The 24,962-nt window shown below is 38.6% G+C and overlaps 1 protein-coding gene across 1 annotated transcript in view; it reads left to right on the top strand.

The window, feature by feature from the left end:
* LOC131246945 (uncharacterized) overlaps positions 1-24,137 on the top strand; it is a 54,935-nt gene extending 30,798 nt beyond the window's left edge. The window contains exons 25-47 of the mRNA XM_058247405.1: positions 9,951-10,083; positions 10,195-10,266; positions 11,986-12,054; positions 12,368-12,439; positions 12,526-12,597; positions 15,461-15,532; positions 15,628-15,699; positions 15,807-15,878; positions 16,008-16,079; positions 16,183-16,257; positions 16,427-16,498; positions 16,659-16,724; positions 16,895-16,957; positions 17,050-17,088; positions 17,209-17,258; positions 17,735-18,099; positions 19,418-19,613; positions 20,077-20,220; positions 20,938-21,056; positions 21,209-21,419; positions 21,558-21,795; positions 22,510-22,660; positions 23,588-24,137. Of these exons, the coding sequence (XP_058103388.1) occupies positions 9,951-10,083; positions 10,195-10,266; positions 11,986-12,054; positions 12,368-12,439; positions 12,526-12,597; positions 15,461-15,532; positions 15,628-15,699; positions 15,807-15,878; positions 16,008-16,079; positions 16,183-16,257; positions 16,427-16,498; positions 16,659-16,724; positions 16,895-16,957; positions 17,050-17,088; positions 17,209-17,258; positions 17,735-18,099; positions 19,418-19,613; positions 20,077-20,220; positions 20,938-21,056; positions 21,209-21,419; positions 21,558-21,795; positions 22,510-22,660; positions 23,588-23,983 (2,891 nt within the window). The 3' untranslated portion in view covers positions 23,984-24,137. The remainder of the gene's footprint in view (positions 1-9,950; positions 10,084-10,194; positions 10,267-11,985; positions 12,055-12,367; positions 12,440-12,525; positions 12,598-15,460; positions 15,533-15,627; positions 15,700-15,806; positions 15,879-16,007; positions 16,080-16,182; positions 16,258-16,426; positions 16,499-16,658; positions 16,725-16,894; positions 16,958-17,049; positions 17,089-17,208; positions 17,259-17,734; positions 18,100-19,417; positions 19,614-20,076; positions 20,221-20,937; positions 21,057-21,208; positions 21,420-21,557; positions 21,796-22,509; positions 22,661-23,587) is intronic.
* The last annotated feature ends 825 nt before the right edge of the window (positions 24,138-24,962 follow it).

Raw genomic sequence — 24,962 nt, 5'->3', positions numbered from 1 at the left:
GGGTTGGATGGTGTGGTAATACATACATCAAAGTGGGGTCCATCCAAGTGGGCCACACAACCATATCATCACACACAAAAATAAATGAAAAATAGAGAGGGAGAGAGAGAGAGAGAAAGAGAGACACGTGATGATGGAGGGACCCCGACACTATGGGCCCTCCCTTGCATTCAATCATACATCAAGTGAGTCCCATTACTCTTGAGCCCATCAAATCGAAGATCAACGATGGAGATCCTTCTCCACCCAAAATGGACGGTCTAGATGACCTCTTATAATGCAAGGAAAAATAAACATCGTGATGGGGTCAATGGAGAATGGCCCCATCATGGAATGATCATGAGGATCAAAGTGGTCCATCGGCCACATCAAGGGTCCAAAGTGAGATCCATACCATCGATCGGTAGGCCTCACTTCACCCATCATAAAAAAACATGAAACTAGCTTATAGAAGCATCCACTGTCAATCTTCTTGGTCCGTTGAAAAGCCGATCTCCTTGTGCTTCACTTTGATGGAAGGAGATGGGGTTTGAATGGCTAGGATGAAGGTTAAAGGGATGGGAAAGTAGGCCACCAAAAATCACTTTTCTCTCACATGGAAGAGCTTAGACGTGTGCACCTCTTTTGCTTGGGATTTGTTGCTTGGAAAATGAGGGAGAGAGAGAGTTGTAAGGAGAGAGAGTGATGGATGTGAGTGATGGGTGAGGTGATGGTATACTTGACATATATGGGTGTGTAAGAGAGAGGGTGAGAGAGAGTTGGCTTGGTGGTTGCTTGACTTGTGGAGAAAGAAAGCATGGGTGCTTTGTACCTGACATGAGATGATTGATTGATTGATGGGACATGTTGTAGAGATTCTTTTGGGATTGCAAAAGCGCGGCGTTTTCTTCGAAATAAACGCCGGCTCACATCTCTTAGCTAGGGTATTGGATCAGTGCGCGAGATGTGACATCGAAACCGCGGCGACGGTGCGGTCGCGATGGTACAAGTCTCGGATTAAGTCGACTCAAATTTATGGGATTCGACTTATGGTCGGGCGCAAACTCGATTATACGTCACAGGTTGCCGGAATTCGACGGGAAGGATCGTGGGAGTCGACGGAACAGTAAGGACTAGGATACGAGTCTTATATGTTTCATTTAAATATGTAATCTATTTAGCATCGTTGTATCCTTCCATTACAACGAGAAAAATAATATAATGTAGAATAGTACCCTTTAAATATCTTAGTATTTTATATAAAGCATTTCGATGATCATGACTAGGGTTTTGATTGTATCTACTCAATCTGTTTACTACATAAGATATATCAAGTTTAGTGTAATTTATTAGGTACATAAGACTATCAATGATTATAGAATATTTAAGTTGTGATACAATTTTACCTTGTTTTTTTTTAGATATATGATATAGTCATAAGGATTGCTAATAGGTATGCTATTAAAGTGATTAAATTCTTTTAACACTTTCTCAATCTAATGAGACTGAGACATAATAAAACCATATTCTTTCTATTTGACAGAATAAATTCTAATTCATCATTTTTAACTTCTTTCCAAAAGGATGTATCAGGTGAACTAATAGCTTCTGTATAGGTTAAAGGATCATCCTTAAGTAGAAATGTATAGAATCCATATATTAAGTTAGTCTCTTTTCTAATCCTTATGATTCTTGTAGGTTCTATCTCTTCTACAATTTTCATTATTTATGATCTTATTCACTGAGGCAATACTTGTAATGTTAATTTCTTTAATTTATTTAGATACAATTTTCATTGGAAAAATATTTTTAAGGAAATTTATCTCTTGCATCAATAATAATATTTAGATATAAAATGTTATCATTGGATTTCAAAACTAAGAATCTGTAAGTTGGACTATTTTATGCCTATCATATAAACATGAAGTCTGTTGTTTTCGATCCCAACTTGCTTTTCTTAGTTTCTCATAACCATGTTTTTATTAACACCCCTACATTTTAAGATATTTTTAACTAGTTGATTGTTTCTTTCATAATTTGTAGGGTGTTTTACTGGTAATTTTAGAAGGTATTCTATTTAGAATATGACAAGTATAAAAGATAGTTTCTTCCCATAAGTTGGAGGGTAAACTAGAGTTATTCAACATTCATGTGTTTGTCATTTATTCCAAAGTTCTATTTTTTTTTTAATTCTATTTTACCATTTTGTTCGGGTGTACATGTGCACTAGTTTCATGTATAATACTATTCTTTTCACAATTTTTTTTTAAATTGTAAGGATTTATATTAATATCCCATATCTGTTATAAGTCTCTTAATTGTTCTATTTAAGTAGCTTTCAACTTTTGTCTTATACTTGATAAAGAATTCAAGAGTTTCATCTTTACTTCTTGGTATGTATACTTAGAGAAGTCATCTGTAAAGGTAAAGTAGTATCATTTTCCATTTCTAAACATGTAATTCTTATAATAACCTAAGTAACTATAAATGTATTCTAGAATTTCAGATTTTCTAAAAATTGGTTTAAATGATTTCTTACATAATTTAGATTTTACACACACTTTACATCGGTTTGGTTTTTGATTCAAAAAATCAAGTATAAGATATAGTTTTCTTGTTCTTCTCAAAACATTTCCATTTACATGACCTAATATATTGTGTCATAAATCAAGTTACTCAAAAGAATTAGTAGAACTGAAATTCATTTTATTAATATCAATAAATGATACATTCAATATAAGTAATTCATTATAATAGTAATTGTTATGGGAAAATTTGAAGTGCCTCGAGACCCGAAGGGCCTGATGAGTACCGAGGCGACGATAAATATCCGAGCAGTGTGAACGAGAAAAGCCTCTGAGTAGAAGAGGCATGAAACATCTCCCGAGCAGTCTAACCTGAGGGAGACGTCCGAGAAGCTTTAGGAGGTCTTACTCGGCTTAATAGTTAACTCCGAGGTATGGTCTCGGATGTAATCGAAAGAAGTGGAGCGACTATTACAGTGACCCATTCCCGCACGTTCATCCAGATAACCGTATAACTTCCAATGTCTGGGTGCCTTTCGGTTGTGGTTAGTGGCTAAGATCGTGCCGAGCTTTGCAGACACATCTACTCCAGTTGAAAGGTATAAATAATGATCAAATGCAAGGGAGCAGGTACGCGAAATCTCTCACCCAAATCCCTATTACACGCAACTTAGACCCAGATTCCTAGCCTGACTTAGGCATCGGAGGGTCCCCTGTTTAGCCAGGGTCTCCTTTGTCATTCCTTTGTGCAGGTAGCAGAGGTCAGAATCGGAGCTCAGAGCTGTGCTAGATTTTTGCATCAATAGTAATCATTCCCAACACATGTTTCATTCTTGGACAATACAACCTTCTCTTAATCATACACCAATTTGACACCAACTTCATTCAAGAGGGAGTTGGAAACTAGATTCTTTCTGATATGTTAAGTATATGCAGAACTTCATTTAGTGTAAGGGTCTTTCCATAAGCGAGTTTTAAAATCATTTAAAAAATAAAAAATAAAAAAATTCCGACTACTGAGGAGGTCCAAGCATTTTTCATAAAAATTTGATCATCCCTTACTACTTGATAAGAGGCAAACATGCTTTGATTCTTACAGATATGACGTGTAGCCCCTTTGTCTAGCACCTTATGCATAGCGTTGATAAGGTTTACTTCAGATACCACAACGACTATTTCATCTTGTCTTTCTTGTTCCGTCATTTTCTTATATACGCACTTTTTAATATGATGCTCAGGTTTACCACAATGAGAGCATTTATTTTTATCAGTTTCTCTTTTTTATTTTTAAGCCCATATTATTCAACATGATGGCCTGGTTTTTTACAACAGGTTCCTTTTATGTATCGACATTGATCAATAAGGTGACATGTTTTTCACAATGAGAGCAAGATCCTTTAATCTATTTGTTCTCCTGATTTGTTTCAACCAAATTAGCATTTGAAGCAGTATTATTAGCATTTTCCTTTTGATTCCGAATTTGGTTCACTTCTTCTATTCGGATGCATGTATACGATTATGTTTTCCATGAACATTCCACTTTTCTTTTGTTTCATTTTATTTTTGTACTTTTTTAGGAGGGAGAGAATTTTTAAATTAAAGCATCTCCAAGAAAAGTATCCCCTATTTTCAGTCCTTCATACATAAGCCCATGCACCACACTTTGTTACTTTGATACTCGAGTATTTGTTCAAAGGCGGTCATATCACATCTTCCATAGAAAAGTTCAGAACAGAAGATATAACATAATTTTTAGCACCGACTTCTTATAAAATGTATTTGTTTACCGTTGCAAATCCAACATCTTTGGCTCTCGAACGCGATGTATAAACATCATATAATTCATTTGAAAGGGAATTCAAAATATAGTTTGGGCGACTGTGGTTATCCCTCACATCAGATTCCTTGCTCGCATCATATTAAAAAGTACCACAACATGTCAGTACCTGAGTTTCTATTTCTACCTTTTAAAATGGCATTTAAAGGATAGTTCAATTTTGGATAGTTCAATGGCGTAGTTCACTATGATATTAGCCATTGTTATATATATGTGTGTGTGCGCGCATACCAAAATCTCAACTTCAAGGTTGTTGGAATTTTGGATATGTAAATTTGTAATTTTGAAAAATAAAAAATAAAAAATTATAATAAAAGAAGATAAAGTAAAATGATGAAATTCAAGTAAGGAAAAGATAAATGTATTGAAATCAAGGTGTTATAAAAATTACTTAACTTAAAGTTGATTTGTCCTACTTTGTAGTGCAATAGAAACACCAGACAATCAACCTTTAACACACCCTGGTTTATAAATTTGCCACAACAATGCACTTAGATGTACAAAGAACCAAACCACTACTGTATGTTTAACATGAAGAAAAAACCAAAGTGAACTAAAACCAGAAATAGTTCAAAATTAAATATGCCTCAATTTTGGTCCCATGTCCTTAAAATGATCGGACAAAACCGATGGACGAGTGGATTTCTTACAAACATTACGGTGGGTCCCACTTAGGGCCTGTTTGGACAGTGGTATTAAGTTGTATTAAATGGGATTGCATTACTAATCCCACTTTGAGATGGGACTGCGGATGATGGATTTTTGCTTCATCCATGTTCAATCCAAATGTAATTTAAAAGTAAACCCCGGGATTTATTTTCAATGCATGCGTTCCAAACATAAGTAATAGAAAACATGGGATACACCCAATCCAGGGATAATACCTTACACATGCATTTAGTGTAACGTTTAGAATTCCACCCACCTTAATCCCACCTAAGGCAACTGGCCAAACAGGCCCTTATCTTCCTGTCGCAAGGACTTTCTGAAATCTACGTCCCGGCAATTGGGCTCACATATTAAAACGAGGAGTAGAGAGATGAAAGCAGGTCTTCCTGCGATGTCGAAGGTTTTTTCAGCTCTGTTCCCTATTCTTGTCTTGAATTACATTGTAGAGCTCGGATCTGAAGCTCAACAGCTGGATGTGGAGAAGGTACGCTTTCCATTTTTATTTCCTTTTGTCTTTTGTGAAATTGATGCAGTTTTCTTTGATTTTTCGTGGGAAAGAGCTTGAAATGGCTGGAAAATCGAAATGATCTGTCTTGGATAACGTGCCTCTGGTTACAAAATCTTTGTTTTTGATGGATCGATTGATTTCTTAAATTATTTAAAATATGAAATCTCCGCAAATTGCGAGTTTTCGTAGAAGGAGAAAGCTGAAAAAAATGCAATGCATCAGTCGACTGCTGTAGCCTTCATGCGTTTATTTTGGTTTTAAAATTCGTAGATTTCTACTCTGAAAATTTGAAAAAATATTGCAAAATGGAATTTGTTTCTGTTGTATTTAAAAGAAATAGCTCTTTCGGGTCCATAATTACCCGAGTATCTTTTCATAATTCTTGGAAAATATAATAGGAGTAAAAATGCCCCAAAAATCAAAATTTTTTTTCTCGCGAAGCTGGTCGAAGGATTTTCTGAGATTTATTAGACTAAAATTATCGTTACTTATCTTTCTTCTTTATTTTTTATTTTTTATTTTTATTTTACTTAGTTTCTTTCTCGAGTTTCTAAATAAATAAATCCAGTTCGTCTATCTTGTGGGACCTAGCGTCAATGCCCACGGCGATGAAACCATACGGATGATGCTAAGCCTATCTGTCAGAGAGTTGAACCTCCATGTGAGTGGAGGGCGAACACCCGAATGGTCAACTTCGTGTTGCAATGGGATAAGTCAGTTATTTGATACTCTGGTAGAGCATGACGCTTGATATGCAGGCCCTCAGTAATTGTACACACGGCATACATGAACTCAAATTAAACCGATTAAATTGTGTTAACCGTTGTCCCTAAGTCAGTATCCCAAAATTAGAGTGGTTGGATGATCCTAACCTCTGATTGGTGTACACTTGTTGGATATTTTCCATTTTTAGCAGTTGAAGGAGTGTTCACCAAATAGTTAGATAATTTTTTGTTATCGGTACACCTCTAAAGGGACTTATTATTTGGACTGGTTAGTTTCACTTACGTTTGCATTTCTTTCTAATTTCTAAGTGGCTGCGTATCATACATCACGCTCTGCCAGAGTAGCAAAGTTTTTCTCTTATTTAATTGGACGGTTGGGAATGCCATTATGTACACCGAACGTAATAAATTTTTGTTATTTTCAATTCCAGAGTTTAAAGTGCAGGAAATAATAGGAAATGGTATCTACAACGAAAAATTAGATAGAATAGTATGCTTTGATGACTCGGCTTAGTCTTATCTGAGTCGGGCGAGTGACTCGGTTTCGGCTGTGAACTAGTCGGCACCATGGCCTGATGTTTGTGAAAAATTCACCGGTCCATCCGCTTTGATGTTAGCACATGAGCCCAAAAGTGAGGCAGAACGAAAACTCAAGTGGGCCACACGACAGTAAAAAGTGGGGAGCGAGGGAAATGGTTACAGTTGAAATCTTTCATGGGTCCACCTCAGTGTTTATGTCATCCAAACCCTTCATTAGATGTTTCCACTGGGATAAGCTGAAAGCATAAAAGTACTGCATGATCCAAAACTTCTGCGCGGCCTGCAAATGTTTCGGTAGTAGGCACTTAATCTCCACAGTTTCCTGTCTTGTGCCCCCCTTTAGTTTTATGTCTGCCTCATTTTCGGCCTCATGTTCTAGCATGAGCTGGAAAAACAAATGGGTGGAGTGAATTTCTCAAAAACATCACAGTGGGCCCCGTCTAGCTTCCTACAGTCGCAGGCAATCTGTGCAATGGTCAGGGTGGCCAGGCGTGTATATTTTAATTGGTAGGGTTGGGTCATTTACCCTGATAACCGTTGTAGCCGAACCGGTCAGAGCGAGTCGCCAAGTCTGACACAGGGATGAACGTGATGAGGTTGAGCACCGTCTCCCTCAAGAGGATAACTGTTTCGAATCTACGGAACTTCTCTGGACTCCTCACAGGGGCTTTTCGTATCCACGAGAAAAAAAGCAAGCAAAATAGAAAATAAATTCTATAAAATTTGAAATTGATTAATGATGAAATAAACGAGTTCACAACCCTTTAAATAGGGATACCAAGCAGTGAGAGAGAAATCAGAAGCAAACTACAACTAAAACTCCTAGAATTCGCAACTTACTATAAATTGTAAACTTACAATTTTAGATGATTTTCGGCCGAAAAGTGTCCTATTTGGCTTCACCAAGCTATTCTCCTAATTTTTCTAAGCTCTTTTCACGTTGGGCGCAACTGCTAAAGCCCAACGGATGAAGAGTTATAATCAAACTAAAACTTACTATTTATAGTAAAAACGGAATTAAAATAAAGAAACGACCGTTGATTCAGGGGTATTTCACAAATCCGGTGTAGCAGGGTTGATTGGCTAAAGTAACTCGTTCTACCCCAAAATCATATATTTTACGCCCAATAACTCATTCCGGACTGTGAAATACGTCCGATCTAAGGTCCAACGGTCCGGATCACTTCTGTCATTGACCAGGCCTTTTCTGATCCATCTTGGCCATGAAATTGTCCGCGACCCGCTCTACATCAGAGTCGAAAAACCACGCTAAACTGTGACAGTTCTTATAAATAGTTTCTTCAACAATTGCATAACCAAGGCAATCTAAAGGCCAGGTGATAGAAATATCCAACTTGAAATGAGAAATGGAAAAAAGTAAAAAAGTCATTAAAGACGAAAGAAAAACTCTGTGGAAAATGTACTGGGACACCCCTCTTAAGGGTCCCACATGCAAACATCATTCCATGAAATTACTAGTGGGGCAAAGGGTCCGAGCTTGTACTTATCAAATGCCAAAAAGTTCAAACTTTGGCCCAAGGCTTAACGAGGTTTTCTAATTCCGCACTGGGTCTGAGAGCCGCACACATTCACATTAAAATGCATGTGTCGGTGTGAACGTGTGGGATATGATGACCTACACTGTATAGATCTTCTGGCATAAGAAAATCATGCTATTTCACACGTCGGGTGTGCCACAACATATTTTAAAAAATGAATGGCTAAAGAAAAATGTTTTTTGACTTTAGACTTTGTGGCCCAGCTGAAAAGTCAAAATTGTCTCATTTTTAGGCAGAAGATCTTGAATCACTCCACATGTTTCATATTTCCAAACATGCCCGCATCTGCTTGCAAAAGCTCGAATCGGGGAGAGGTGCAGTTAGGGCTAATCTAGCAATAAAATCAGCTCAGATGAAGAGTTTAGATTCCCGGTCCACTCATCTTCAAACAGGGATTCATCATCTAGAAAGATGCACTCCAGTACAAACCTAGAGATTTTAGTGGTCTGCTGTTTTCCAATGTCCCCGAGTGTCTCCACCATGAAAACCCATTCAATATGATATGTAGAGCGGGTTGCAGACACTTTCATGTCTAAGATGAACCAGAGAAGATCCGATCAGAGGAGGAAGTCATCAAGACCGTCAAAACCTTAAAATAGACATATCTTGCAAACCGGGATGAGTTACTTGATGTATCATATATGATTTTGGGGTAGGATGAGCTACTTTCGCCTATCCATACCGAATTTGCGAGATTCCATCATATTGACGGTCGAATTCCATGTTTATTTCCGTTTTTACTAATTTTAATAAGTTTTAGCTTGATTATAATTCTTCATCTGTTGGGATTTAGGAGTTATGTCCAACATGAAAAGTGTTTAGAAAAATTAGGAGAATAACGTGTTAAGCCACATAGGACACTTACTGTAAATAGAAAACTTACTATTTATAGTAAGTAGCGATTTCTAAGAGTTTTAGTTGTAGTTTGATTTTGAAAATTCTCCCATTGCTTAGTATCTTTATTTAAAAGATTGTGAACTTGTTTATTTCATTCATCAATTAAATTACGAATTTTATAGAATTTATTTCTATTTTTCTTGCTTTTTCCTCGTGGATTCGAGAAGTCTTTGTGAGGAGTCCAGGGAAGCTCCATAGATTCGGAATAGTTATCCTTGATGTAGACGGTGATCAACCTCATCACGTTCATCCCTACACCACAGTACAAGACCATCCCTCCAACCAGAGGATCCTAACCATCTGGGAATTTCTACATGTTGAATGTGGGCCCATGCTCTATGCTTGAATCATCCATTTATAGGCGAGTGGTTGGGATCGTTTAATAAATCATTCTTTGGTTCAGAGAATCCCAAGTAGTTTCTTCTTGACCGTCTATTTGCAAGCCACCAAGATTTTTAGGGCATGGTCCATCTACAGCCCAGTGATATGGGTCATCACACAACCATGTAAAAACTGAAAAAAAAAAAATGTTCTTATCATATTGAGGTTCCAAGAACTCATTTATCATTACAGAATAAATAAATAAAGACATGATCTGATGTGAAGCACCATAGTAAATCTAGGAAGTGGGTCCTACAAGGTACAAGCGGGCCCCACTAAACATCAGTAAGGGAGTAGATGAATGTCTGACCGCTGCGTCCTGTGAAATAGTTGAGGCGCTTCAAGCAATCTCAAACAAGTATCCTTGCAATGGAACAAGCTCGTGGGTCACGAACTCAACGGCCTTCTACCGAAACAACGTTTCATGCAACTGCAACTCAACTGTTTGCCATGTTGTTAGGGTGTATGTCCTTTTACTTGCTTCCCCTCGTAGTGTAATTTGATTTTTATTTATTTATTTATTTTTGTCATTTATTTTAAAAAAAATTATTTAAATTTTCTTGTGAAATTTCAGAGAGCTCAAGGGTCAGAACCTAGCTGCAGTTCTACCTGAAGAATTTGCTAATCTAACCTTCCTGGGACATCTGTAAGTGATTTTGTGCACATTATATGTCTTGCTGTTATATGAAGTTTAAGTATCGGTTATGGACTAATGGGCATGTAGGATTATATATTTAAATTTGGTGTTGAGCCAACTGAGAAATTCTAACAGATCCATCTCTGCCGTGCAATCTTTTTTACATGATCTGGACCGTTAAGAGTAGTGGATCACGCAGATTAAAATTGCCACAAATTGTATTCTTCTCCTCAGGAATCCATTACGTTTTTCTGCAAACAATTTACGTATGCAAATGCTTTACATGTTAAAGTGTTTTGGAATCCATTTACATAACGTTTCAACTTTAATGTGCAAATAGATTTGTGAGGTCCACCATAATGTTTTAATGTCAGCCAATTCGTTCATCGTTTGCACCCCCAATCTTTCTCCATGGATCCAAAAAATTGAGCTGATCCAAAACTCAGGCGGGCCATACTAAAGGGAACACTTGGGATGGGGACACCCACCATTAAAAACCTTTCAGATTGTATGTGGGCCCCACTATATTTTGTATATTCCATCTAAGCCATTTTGAAGATGCATCTGAACAGGATTAATGGACACAGAAACAAACCAGGCCATTTTCAAAACTCAGTTGGGTCACTGTGCGTGATTTTAGAACATTTGGGCATGATTTTATGTGGTGTGGCCCATGTGAGCTGTGGATTGACCTGTGTTTTTTTAGCAAAGGAGAATAAGATGTGATGCAAATGATGGATGGATTGGATGTCATTAAAATATCATAATTCCCCACGTCGATTTGTGCATTTAGCTTGTCACAAAAATATTTGCTTTGGATCCGGAATCTTTACATACATATGCAGTTTACCTCGTTTGTGATATTTTGGTCCGGCGTACACATGTTTTGGTTGAGCTACTGTGCGTGAAAATCTATTTGTGTTCAAACCCATTGTCTGAAAAATGGATATATTCTACATATTGAAATGGATTTTAGATTGAATAATATAGGAACGGTCTAACCATTGATATAAGCCTTCATCACATGGGCTCAACCTTAGATTTTCCACCCTTCTCAAATCATTTTGAACGGATGATCCTAACCATCCGATTAGTGATCTGGTGAAACGGATGATCCATATCAAGCATACTAGAGAGATCTAAGCATTGATATGGTATGTCCTTCATGTAGGATCCACCTTTTGATTGCTAATCCCTCTTAAGTTAATTTGATCAATAATCCTAACCATCTCATTAGTGGTTTGGTAAAATGAGCGGTTCCTATTGAGTCAATTAGATAATTCTAAATATTGATGTAGACCATCCATTAAGTGGATCCCACCTTTGATTGCCCATCCCTCTCAAATCACTCTAATGGGTTGATCTTAAACCATTTTATTAATGATTTACTGAAATGAGCAATCCATATGAAACATATTGGAGCATCAATGTGGATGGTCCATCATGTGGCTCCTCCCTTTGATTGCTCATCCCTCACAAATCAATTCGATTGGATGAGCCTAATCATTAAAATCGTGAGATGGTGAGATAAACGATCTATTGAGCTTATGAGAGAAGTTTAATTAGCTAATAATTATATTAGTGGACATTTATTGGACAGTTTTAATATATATAACATCCAAGGGTCCTATTTCAATAAACAAGTGTCCACGAATCAGACGATAGGATTGTTGGACTAATTTCATTTTTGGACTTTGCCTCTCTGACAATGCTGCTTTTGTCCAACAGGGACCTCAGTCGCAACTATCTCAACGGCTCGATCCCTGCCACGTGGGCTTCCCTCCCTCTAGTCAATTTGTAAGCCCTTCCGTTCTGCTTTTGGCTGCTCAATTGAACTGAACTGCAATTCATTCATTTCTTGGGCGTTTGGCTTCTCAATTGAACTGAAATGCAATTCATTCCTCTTGTGCATTTGGCTCTACACTTGAACTGAATTGCAATTCATTTCTCTTGTGCGTTTGGCTGCTCCATTGAACTGAACTGCAACTCATTCATTTTGTTTACAGAGGAAATGAGCAGATGTGGGATGGCACCACTCTCTCTCTCTCTCTCTCTCTCTCTCTCTCTCTCTCTCTCAAGGGGCATAACTGAAATTGTTTGAATATTGCAGGTCTGTTATGGGAAATCGTATCTCTGGAAGAATTCCAAAGGAGCTGGGAAACATCTCGACACTCAAGATACTGTATGCCATTTGGAACTTTCGTTAGATTTGGCAGATGAGCTGCATTTAGTTAGTTGCGATCATTTATGTAAATCAGAATTTCACAGGATCATTGAAGATAATGAGATCGATGGACCTCTCCCTCCAGAGCTTGGTAATTTGGGCAGCTTGGAGAGATTGTAAGATTCTCCTCTCTGCCATTTCCTTTTCTTTGTTTCTGAATAATCACCCAATTCTCATTTTCATTATTATCTTTTGGATATGATATTATGTTTTACTGCCTTGATTCAAATTTTCTAGCCGCACCCTTTCTTCCTACTTTTGGTAACTCAGTAGTACAAACTGTCCTGCTGTATTACCAAAGTAGGGAAAAAGAATCATGAGGATGAAATGAATGAAATGAAATTCACTTCAATTGGTACGTTTGCCCACCCCTGCTTGCCAGTTCCTCGTTTCGGATGAAATGAATGAATTGAAATTCAGTTCAACTGAGCATCCAAAAACACCCATGGGATTCTTTTTTCCCAAATTCTAATCATGATTGGTATGAAGTTTCTAAATTGCAGGGGAGATGATATTGATAGTGCATAATGATCACACGACGGCATATACATGTGAAATTTTGCCGCATGTACTCTTTATTGAGGATTCAGCACATGCACTATTCACCACCATGTGATTGTGGGGTCCACTAGCTGCTTGAGTCGCATCGATACTTGAGTAGGCCCCACAGCTCCTAGCATATGGTTTAATTGTTCACTCCCCAAGTACAGGGTTGTGATGTAGTAATAAACTCGGTGAGACTGAGGTCGAATCCCAAGGGACTGAAACTTGTATGTAGTCTGAAATTAGGTAGGACTAGAACTAGATTAAGATGAAATTTAAATCATATATAATTGAGGGAATAATAATGAAATATTTATCTAAAACTTAGAGAATTCAGAGGAAGAAAACTAGGGTGCTAAGGATCCACTTGTAGCAATTGGGAAATTACCTTGCACTGATTCAAGGACACAACTAGAATTAGAGTCCTATCCTATCTAGTTGGTAAGAAAGATTTGTCAGATCTCTGAATTTTTCATCAATCTAATCATCAAAGGATTAGAATGGCGAAGATTTGGAAGTGATTCCGTCACCTGACCATGCCCAGAAGAATATGGCAAACAACAGCAATTTACTAATCTCACAGCCAATCATGAGAGAATTGTGAAAGTTAGGAAGGGTTCCATCACCCAACCATACCCATGAGACGATGGTGAACAACAGGGTTCCCAAGTTCACAATATCAATACATGAAACTAGAATATCTCAAGCTATCGCAGATCTATTGTAATTTGAGTCACAACAAACCATTAAAACTAAAAACATTTCTTATAATCAAACTAGAATCCATGAGTTCAATAAACATAAATCAAAGCAAAGCTAACACTTCAATCACGATACAAGCTTCACCTCTTAGCCCCAGCTAAGGGGTTTAGCAAGACATGATCAAGCTAAAACCCAGAAAAAGAAGAAAACAAAGATTGCTCCAAGATGCCTCCACGGCTGCCCCCAAAAAATCTGATACCCTTTCTTTCTCTCTCGTTCCCTTTTATAGAGGATAGAGGTCGGTGGGAGTGGTTGTTGTAACAGAGTTGGAAACCCACTCTGTTTACGCAGCAAAATTTCAAGAAAATCTTACGCATCTGTGATGATTAGCGGGTCATAATCAATGCTGGCAAGAAAATCCACTCCGTCCAGTGGATTCACGTCAGATTTTCGGTCGGAGATGGACCAATTTGGCTTGGATTCGCCATGACTCATGGGACTTGTGCTTCTCCCGTTTGTCCTCCGTTTAGATGATTAAAACCGATCTCCATTGCTTATTGAGATTTCTTCACCTAGGCTTGGATGAGAGGACTCATGGGTTCCTACTGGACGGTCCGGATCGGACCTTTGATGTACGATGGTGGCCCATAGAGCTTCGTCCGACGCCCGATTGCGAAACAGAGCTTACGCAATTCCTTCTGTCGTGGTTGTTGGGGCCATGATCGACGCATACTAAGAAATCCAGTCCATCCATTAGATTACTTGTAAAAAACCATCCAGGGATGGATTATTTTGGCTCATAGTAGGTGTGGCCCACGGAACTTTTCATTTCACTGTTCATCCTGCGTTAAACGGCTAGGAACGTGCGATAGCTTGCATGGTGGAAAAAAGACACCTAGGCGAGGGTCTTGGCCATCCTACGGATCAAATGGACGGTTAGGATCTTTCATTTGAATGATGGACGGGGCCCACTGATCAAAACCGGCGATTGGTTGTAAAGACGCTGGGCCCATTTTTGATTTGGAGAAAGATTTAGTGCACGGCCGGTGCACTTGTGCACCATGCACACAAATTGTACACAAGGGTCATACGGAGATGTTTGTGAGAAATCCGCTCCATCCATCCATATTGTCAGCTCATTTAACACGTTGAGACCAAAATTGAAGCATATCCAGATATCAAGTGGGCCCCAGATCAAGGATTTAGTAGCTGATTTGTTAGTTGAGCCACTTCCACAAGGATCTAGTGGTTGAAATTTGATGTGTATGGTTAATTTATGGTCCTCAGGCCATATATGTAGTTTCGAGCCGAACGGATGGTGGGAACCCTGTGATCTTGTATTCTGGACGACTTTCAGGCCACTTGAACTTCAGTTTGTCGATTTTCTCGGATCTTAAATCTGTCGGTCTTGGTCCCATAGGGTCCGTCCCTTGCCTTGGTGACTCATGAGCATTAAATCCATGCTTTTAGCATTCTATTTCAATCCAAGCTCGTAAATACACCCTGCATCCCAAACACGATTAAATTGGGCAGTTAAACATTACCATGTTTGTAAATCCAGGTAATAAATGGGGTCTGATATGCAATATTTGACCCTCAACATTAATCCCATTAATCGCTAGCTTCTATTTGATACTTTGGATGTTTGTGGATATGCTATACTATGGGTTATCAGCCTAAACCATCTGGCATTCACTAATGAAATCTGACATGCAATATTGTTTATTTGAGCAGTGTCGCTTCTGCAAATAACTTCACAGGACCATTGCCCACGACGTTTCTGAAGCTGACAAATTTGACTATGTTGTATGTCAATTCTACTTATTGGGATTGTATTTTGTTTTATTTTATTTATTTAGTTTTTAAATGATAGAGGTCTAACTTTCAATGCCTATTTTCAGTACAATAGATGGGAATCCCATCTCCGGGAAGATTCCTGATTTCATTGGGAACTGGACACAAATCCAAAGATTGTAAGGACTACATTACTTTCTACATAACAGAAAAACAGCTTCTATATATATATATATAAAAAAAATAAAAAATCATTTACATGAACTGTGATTTTAACCCATTGCAGAGATATGCAAGGCACGTCTATGGAGGGACCGTTTCCTGCTAACATTGCTCTCTTGAAAAATTTAACAGAACTGTGAGAGAACTTTTGGCATTTATTTTGATCTGTATAAACTGTTCAGCAGCATTTCATAAGATTGCTTATGGGCTATGGCAGAATAATGATATGAATAAGTTATTAGGTCTGACACATCTTAATTTACAGGAGGATATCTGACTTGAAGGGATTAAGCATGGGCTTCCCTCCATTGCAGAATATGAAAGACATGAGGATACTGTGAGTTGAACGAATATACTTCTCACTCTCCTTGGTATAACCATGGCAATGGTCTCTTGTTTTGTTCGTTTTATGAATTACATTGCTTGGCTCAATGCATCAGGATACTAAGAAGCTGCTTGATCTCTGATGAAATCCCACAATTTATTGCAGACAACATGAAGAATCTAAATACCCTGTAAGTTACTTTGGATAGGCCTTTAATAAATACATGGGCTTCATGAATTTCTTCTCTAGCCAATGCTGACCATGTGTTATTAGGTGCAGAAATCCCAATTTCAAAACATTGCAACTGTTATGAAGATGATTGGGCCTAGTGTTTGTTCTTATGTTATTTTCTCTTGCAGAGACCTAAGCTTTAACAACTTGACTGGAAAAATTCCCAAAAACTTCGAGCTGTTGTCTTCAATAAGTTTTATGTGAGGAGACGCACATTTCTTTAGACTTTTTATATTTACGTTCTAACTAGATGCTTAATAACAGATTGTTTTGTTTCATTTTGGGTTTCATTCCTACCTTTCATGGTCATGCTTTGGATGCTTTTACAATTATAAGATATGATATTGTTGTCTGATATAGGTATCTTACTAACAATAAGTTGACTGGAGACATACCTAAGCGGATACTGAGAAGCACGGCACGCTTGTATGTACCGATCACAAAAATCCTTCAACAGCATATCATTTTGCTATAACATCTTTCTGTATCTTTTATTGGCTTGCAAGACTGCTGAAGTCCTTTTTAGAACTCCCATGGGGGCTAATATTTCTTACATAGAGAAATGCATCATGTTGATTTGTCAATCTACTTTGCAGGGATATCTCTAACAATTATTTTACAGGTCCGCCTCCACCATCCTATTGCCAGCAAGGGAATGTGTAAGTACAGTCATTTTCCATGTTTTCATATGATAGATTTCTATCCTTAAGTTATTTTTCTTGTATTGACTGTCATCTCCAATCACTTGCAGGAATTTGGTTGCCAGTTTTTCATCTACTGAAAACAGCTTGTAAGATCCACTCCCATCTCTACTTCTGTTCTGTGTTTGAACTGCGAAGAGCTGGCTCTGACTTCGCCTGTTTTGATTTACTACTGAATGATAGATTAATTTATTTTTCCGTTTTTGTAGAATTGCTCCATGCTTCAGGAAGAACCTCCCCTGCTCTAGAAAAGCAGAGTGTAAGTAGTTGCAGCTTTACTATGTGGGAAGAGCCCCTACTACGGTTATTTGGTTGGAAATGTAGAATATGATTAGGATGTAGAATCCTACCCTCAAACATGGCAATGTAGCACAAGTCACAAGATCCATGCCATTTAGAAGTTGGGCCCCATGTGCATGTACCATGTTTCCAAAATAAGGTGGTTTCGTCACCAGGTGGACCACACATGCATATCATATGTGGACCATCTGTCTTTCTATAACCGTCTTTTTCACACATCTGTGGTCCACCAATGATTGAATGGGTCGATCTGCCATGAAAGATTTACACTCCTGATGGATGACCTAGAATGCACACACATGCCACAATGGCATGTCACATTTTCTCATGTGGGAATTCAAATGTCATAATTTTTAGCCCATAGATCCACCAATTGGTCTTGGTGAAATCATTTGTATGAATGACATTCATATATGAGTGCTACAATGTTTGCAGTCTATTCCTTGTTCATAAATTGCGGAGGCACGGCAATGACTGTTGGGAAGCAAGAATACGAAGGAGACTCATCAAAAATGGGACCGTCGACATTCTCTTCTACTGAAAGATGGGCTTACAGTAGCACAGGGAATTTCATGGACAATGACAAGGCGGAGTATATAGTAACAAATACATCAGTCCTGAACATAACTAATCCAGACTTGTACATGACAGCCCGACTCGCCCCTCTCTCCCTCAAATACTATGGGCTTTGTTTGCAGAATGGCAATTATTCAGTGAAACTCCACTTTGCTGAGATAATATACACAGCTGACCAAACCTATAGCAGCAACGGCAGACGCATATTTGACATATCAATCCAGGTGGGTGCTCGATTGCATAATGAGATCTTCTGTATCTAGTTGTATGAGACTCCTCTGATTATTGTTAGATGAGAAATGATATTCCGATTTGTGCTTAAATTCGTATTTATGAAGTGTCCTTCCCATTGTACACATGGCCAAAATTTGTGATCGGGACTGTTAATCTAGCTGGTCACCATGTGATGGGCTTCATCCAAATAGTACTAAGTTCTGACAGTCTGATTGTTGTTAAGTTAGATGAAAGATTAAAAAACTTTGAAAGAATGAATGAAAAAGAAGAAGACGAAGAAGAAGAAAATGAAGAGAGTGGAAAAATGTGAATGCACTCTCACATCTCCCCTTATTTTATTAGAAATGTCTTATCATAAGAAAATGGGCTAAATACCCTCACACACATGTACACATGCTAACTTAAACAAACACACCTAATATACCCTTACAGTTCAACAAAGTTTGCCCAATTAATGTGGACAGTTGCACTTTAAAAAAATAAGTTAAACATCCCCTTTTAGGCCACTGATCAGATGCTAGGCACAGTCTGATTGCATTGCCTTTTGGAACATGGCCCCTGCATGTGTGGCAAAATGGTCCTGATCATTGTATGGCCATATACAAGTGATGCATATACAATAGAGATGTTTCCATGCACATTTATGGGACTCCATGAAGTGTAGTAGCAATCCCCTAGCGAAAACCCACTGTTAGGAATTATCAGCAATATTCAACACTGCATCATTTTAATCTAACTTTAGCCTATTTGGACTGGGAGAAACCAAATGACACATCAGAGAAAAGGAAATTTTTGGAAAAGAATCCATGCTAACATGTTTATTTTAACACATGTAATTTTTATGGAAATGTTAAAAAGTCAATGATAAAAAGTGAGAGTTATCTCTGATATATGTGAAAATCTAGATTTAACATTTTATTTATTTATTTATTTTTGAGGAAATGGCAACCCTGTTTTTTCAAGAAAAGCAGTGGAAATGGAAATTGATTTCCATAAATTTGTTTTCACAAACGAGGAAAATGTCACATCTGTGGAAATCGATTTCATTTCCATGGTTTTCTAGAGGATTCCACCAATCTAAACTACCCGTCATAACACGGTTTGAATTTTCATGTTGGTACCAGAACCTTAAGACCCATTATATGAGTTTTATGCATGTGCACATTTGTGCATGCATGCATTTGGGTTTTTGCATGGGTTTTGCTTTTGCCAACTGATTGTCTTGAGCCTCTACATGAGTCTTTTGTTTTCATGCTTAAATATTCACCTTTAGATCTAATTCTTTTGTCATCGTTTTGGCTTCCGCAGGGTCAAAGAGTTTTGAAGGATTTCAACATTCAAGAAGTAGCTGGTGGTCCTGGTCGGGAAATCATTATGCCCTTCACTACAAATGTGACGGATCACACTTTGGAAATCCACTTATACTGGGCTGGGAAAGGGACGACTGCCATTCCAGACAGAGGTGTATATGGACCCCTTATATCAGCCATTACAGTGACGCCAAGTAAGATCTTCTAAGTAGTCCACCTTCTTTTTCTATTATTTCTAGAGGAATGCTAATATGCTGGTTGCTTCATGGAAATTGTGTGCAGTTCCTCATGGCAAACGTGTATCGGCCCAATCAGGACTATGGATCTGGTGGGCCACTGTGTGTGGATGGGCTATAAGCCAAAAGTAGTTGTGATCAAACTCTAATCCTCCAGCTGTGAGTTTGAATGTTGGATGTGGACCACTGCTCTAAGCTTATCTGATGGTTAAGACATACCAATCCCCTTGCCTTTTGGGACATGGGCTATCCACATGACAGTCCATCAGAACAGCAACCCCAGGCAGCTGCTGGGGTCATTTGCTGCCTATACTTTGAGGAGGGAACTGCATAGAGCTTCTACATAGCTACCTGCGTATTAGCATTCCTCTTATTTTTGTTAGCCCCTTCATTCTGACATATGATATAATTCTCTGCATAGACTTCAAACCTCATATTGGTGATGGTAGGCTATCTGTGGGAGCTATTGTTGGTATTGCAGCTGCTTCCTGTGTAACCATTGTGTTGATATTGCTCTTTCTTTGGATAAAAGGTTGTTTGGGACGAAAAGACCTTGTAGATGAGGGTAAGTTTATGAATCAACTCATACTTTTATAGTATTATACCTATGCTTCGTTAAGTTTTGGGTTGCCTTCACCAAATTAAAGAATAAATAAGAACTGAAACTTAAAGGATGATACATCTAAAACACACATGCAAACACATAAACACATGGCAAAAAATGGATGGAATCAGAACCATCCATTTTGTAGGTCCAATAATGGAATGACCTGACCAAAAATGACACCATTTGGATGAACCTAACCCTTTAATTGACAACTATCAGGTGACACTAAAAGGCAAAAATTAGCCATGTCTAACGTTCAGTGAGAAATTAATTTCATTCATTAGATGTTTATGATAGTCAAATCAATGAAATTTTGAGTAGTGGCCAAGATATTCGGAACCTGTGAAATGCACGGTTTGGATGATCATATGCATGTCTTGTAGGCAATATGGAGGTATGAAAATTATGTGCCCGAAGAGTAGGGGTGTCATTGGGCTGGGCTAGGGCCCAAAAAATCATAATTTTGAATAGGGCCTGCCTGAAACAATTCAAAATCCTGGCCGAGACCTACACCAGGCCCGGCCCATTGACAGCCCTACCAAAGAGGCATTGGATCTCTTCTGGGGTGTGTGGGTGCATGTTCATGTGCATTCCACAAAAGAGTGAAAGAGGTCACCATTTTGTTTGCCCAATTTTATAGATATGCAAACTCACTGATTTTTTGTCATTGGGCAGAACTCAGAGGCTTAGAATTACAGCCTGGGCACATTAGCTTAAAACAGATTAAAGCTGCAACCAATAACTTTGATCCTGCAAATAAGATAGGTGAAGGTGGTTTTGGTCCAGTTTACAAGGTAAATTTATGGATTTTGAAATTAAGATTTGGATTATGTTTCTCAAGATGATGTCTCACCCTCAAGCTACTGTATTTTTTGTGTATACCAAATTTCATATCCTTATACCTCTATCGAATTGTAATGGCAAAATTCACCTTCCATAATTTTAGGGTACACTGTCTGATGGTTCCAAGGTTGCTGTAAAGCAGCTCTCTTCTAGGTCCAAGCAAGGGAACCGTGAGTTCCTAAACGAGATAGGCATGATATCTGCTCTACAACACCCAAATCTCGTGAAACTTTTTGGATGTTGTGTGGAAGGAAACCAGCTGCTTGTTATATACGAATACATGGAAAACAATTGCCTTGCACGTGCACTGTTTGGTAAGTGCGTTCTTGCCATTCATTATACTACACTTTCGAGGACGAGGACACTGAGAAACCATTCTGTTCTTCGTCTTTGTTTGTTTTGAATGATGATTTATATATCATGGAAAATGACTGGAATGGAAGCATGTGTAGGTCGTGAGGAACATAGGTTGAAGCTGGACTGGCCAACAAGGTGTAAGATTTGCTTTGGGATAGCGAGGGGTTTGGCCCATCTACATGAAGAATCAAGGCTGAAGATTGTTCATCGAGATATAAAGGCAACCAATGTTCTGCTTGATAAGGATCTTAATGCTAAGATATCTGACTTTGGTTTGGCTAAGCTTGATGAAGAGGAAAACACCCACATCAGCACTCGAATAGCTGGAACCATGTAAGTGATTCCACCTGCTTTCCCAATTCTAATATTTTCTGACATGTTTAATTTCTACTCTTCTGATTCTACTATTCATTTTCTATTTATTATAACTGGGGTGGCTGTGAATTTGGAACCGTCAAAACACTGTTATTTTAAGGGAGTGATCGTTTAGAGTTTAGACCCACCCTGACTGATAAATACATCCACCCCTTTCTGCTTTTGGTAATACAATGGTACAAATTGTACCAGTCTTGTTGTTTTTAGAAAAGAAAGAGTGTCTGGGGGGGGGGGGGATGTCATTATCAATTACCTATTTAAAATTTCCAAATTTCATAGGTTTTCCAACAGAACCTACTTAGATACATCCCTTATTGTGTGCACAAATGTCTAGAAATTACATGTATACATTTAAAGAATCATGGAAATACTCTAACCTCACTCATCCTCTCTTTCCATGTGCATGCGTTTTCATTTAAAATATCCTTAGGATTTTAATGCAATGGATAGGATTAAAACTGTTAAATGGATGTATATAAGATGAGAAATACTAAATAATGCATAAGAGCTGCTGCCGCATTGTAGGTTCATTATTCTTGACGATGATAAACTTTCTCAATCATGCATGGAATTGTTAGTGGTGTTTGCAGTAATATAGTGTTGGATTTGTTACAGTTAATGGCCTACTTCAGCGATGTAACTCATTTCGTGAAAATTATGTTGTATTTTCAGAGGATATATGGCTCCTGAATATGCAATGAGGGGTTACTTGACTGACAAAGCAGATGTTTACAGCTTCGGAGTCGTTTTGCTGGAGATTGTCAGTGGGAGAAGCAACACGAATTGCATGCCAAAGGAAGATTTTGTTCATCTTCTTGACTGGGTAAACTAAGCACTCTTGCAATTCATATTATGGCGCATGAAGCATGCATCACTTTTACATGAAAGTTTCGGTGGATTCTTTAAAGTTTAAGCTATGAACACATCTTTAATTTGCTTATTTTGGAAATGATGGTGCCCTTGACTATGCATGTCATTTGGAAGTTAGAACTGGGAGATCAGACCAAACTTGGTTGAGTCAGACCTAGCTTGGGTTTCACTTGCTTCATGTGGATAAAATGGCTAACCTTGGTTGAGGCCTGTGCCATAGGGGCAACATTAGGATGTAATGTTAGGAACATTGAAGTCATGATTTCTGTTTACATGGAAAAGAAATTGAAACAAAAGCAACAGTTTGAATTGACAAATTACCCAACATGGTACTCAATAGCTTCTACTTAGTCTCAACTCTGGCACTTGGAGGATTGGGTCTCCGATGCTGTGTGGTCTCAAGACTCCGATGAGTCCTGTGCAAATTCTTTCAGATCGACTGAGACTCATTCAACCCAATCCCATTCAACAGCATTAGTCAGAATTGAAAATAGAGTCACTAACTCAGCCGAGTCACAACACAACTCAGGACCAAACGAGTTGGTCTGAGTCGCCGACTCTTAAAACCATGTATACAGAGTATTTGGACCAGTTACATAACTAAGATAACATGACTATGGGTATACAAATCATATTGCGGATAAGTTTTTTCAAACAGAAGAAATAAATCTACCCTCTTTTGGCTTTACATCTCGTTCATAGGAATTGCTATTAACCACTCCCATTGATAGATGCACTCCTTTTTTTCTATTTTGGGTAATACTCTGGCACAAATTTGTACTATTGCGTTCACAAATCTAGAGAGAGCGCATTGGTATAAAAAAGGACAGATTGTTGTTTTAGCATCCTAACAGTTATGTTTCTACCTGTATGATTTCAGGCCTATGTGCTACAAGAGCAGGGAATTCTCCTAGAACTTGTAGACCCGAGCCTCGGATTAGACTACTCTGAGGAAGAGGCATTGAGGATGCTGAATTTAGCTCTCTTATGCACCAACCCGTCTCCTAGCTTGAGGCCAGCAATGTCTGCTGCGGTTAGGATGCTTGAAGGGAAAATAGAAGTGCGGGCCCCGCTTGTGAAGCGGAGTTCAAGGAGTGAGAATTTGAGGTTTAAGGCTTTTGAGAAGCTCTCTCAAGACAACCAAACACAGAGCACATCAACGGATGACACATCTCTTTATTCCTTGGGATCTCTTCATAGCATGGAGGGAGGGAGTGGGGTCCATCATTCAACGGTCAAGCCTCACCTCCATCACTTGGATAGTGATGAAAACTGAGTGACGCTAGGATGAGAGGTTGGAGCGAGCACTAGATGTCCTACATTCCACATCAAGAGAAATGAAGAAATGCTCGCATGCTAGTTGTAAACGGGACCACTGTGCTGTTTGTATGACATCCAACCAGTCCAACAAGGTCGCTCCACCATCAAAATGGGATGCCCCAGGTATCAGGTGGGCCACACCATAGAAAACAATAAACAACCACCCAAAACCACCCCATTCACATAGCACCTATGTAATCCAAATCTTATGTGCCCCATGAATGTTTCAACGGTAGGCATACAATCAGCACTGTTTTCTGTTGTGTGTCCCACCTGAGCTTTGAATATGCCTCATTTTGGGGCTCAAGCCATAAAATGATTTGGAAAAATATGTGGATAAGGTGGATTTCTCACAAACAGCATGGTGGCTCCACCTAGCTTCAGATCCCAGACAACTCTCACTACAACGTTACTTGTATCAAATGAAGGGCGTACTAGCCAGACGGTTATGTGATAGGCAGAGTACTCTAAATATTTTCGAAGCAGGCATGTCTAAAATAAATAGCCCAGATGTAGCCAGATATTTGTAATTACCATTGTTCTTTTGCGCCATAAGTATATAATCATCAAGATTTTCACAGCGGCCACCTCCTACCTGTGTAACTCATCAAATCAACGGCAAAAAAATTATGTAGATTGGGAAACATCAGTGCATACAAGTACATGGAGCTGTTGGGGAAACTGGAGGTGGGGTTGGTTTGGAACAGTGAAAAGGAAGCTTCCTTCTAATATTTGTTGTTGTTGATGCAAAAATCTGTACCACCCTCCACCAAACCTTCAATGCTCGGAGCGAACCCTAGTCCTGCACAAAGGAACAAACAGAGGAGACCCTGGCTCAAGCAGGGGACCCTCCGATGCCAAAGTCAGACTAAGGAAACCGGGTCTAAGTGATGTAGAGTAGAATGAGAGTGCTAGATATCGCGTACCTTCTACCA

Source organism: Magnolia sinica, chromosome 5 (assembly GCF_029962835.1).
Source record: "Magnolia sinica isolate HGM2019 chromosome 5, MsV1, whole genome shotgun sequence".
Lineage (NCBI taxonomy): Eukaryota > Viridiplantae > Streptophyta > Magnoliopsida > Magnoliales > Magnoliaceae > Magnolia > Magnolia sinica.
Note: the sequence above shows the minus strand (reverse complement) of the source record. Positions and strands in the feature narration are given on the sequence as shown.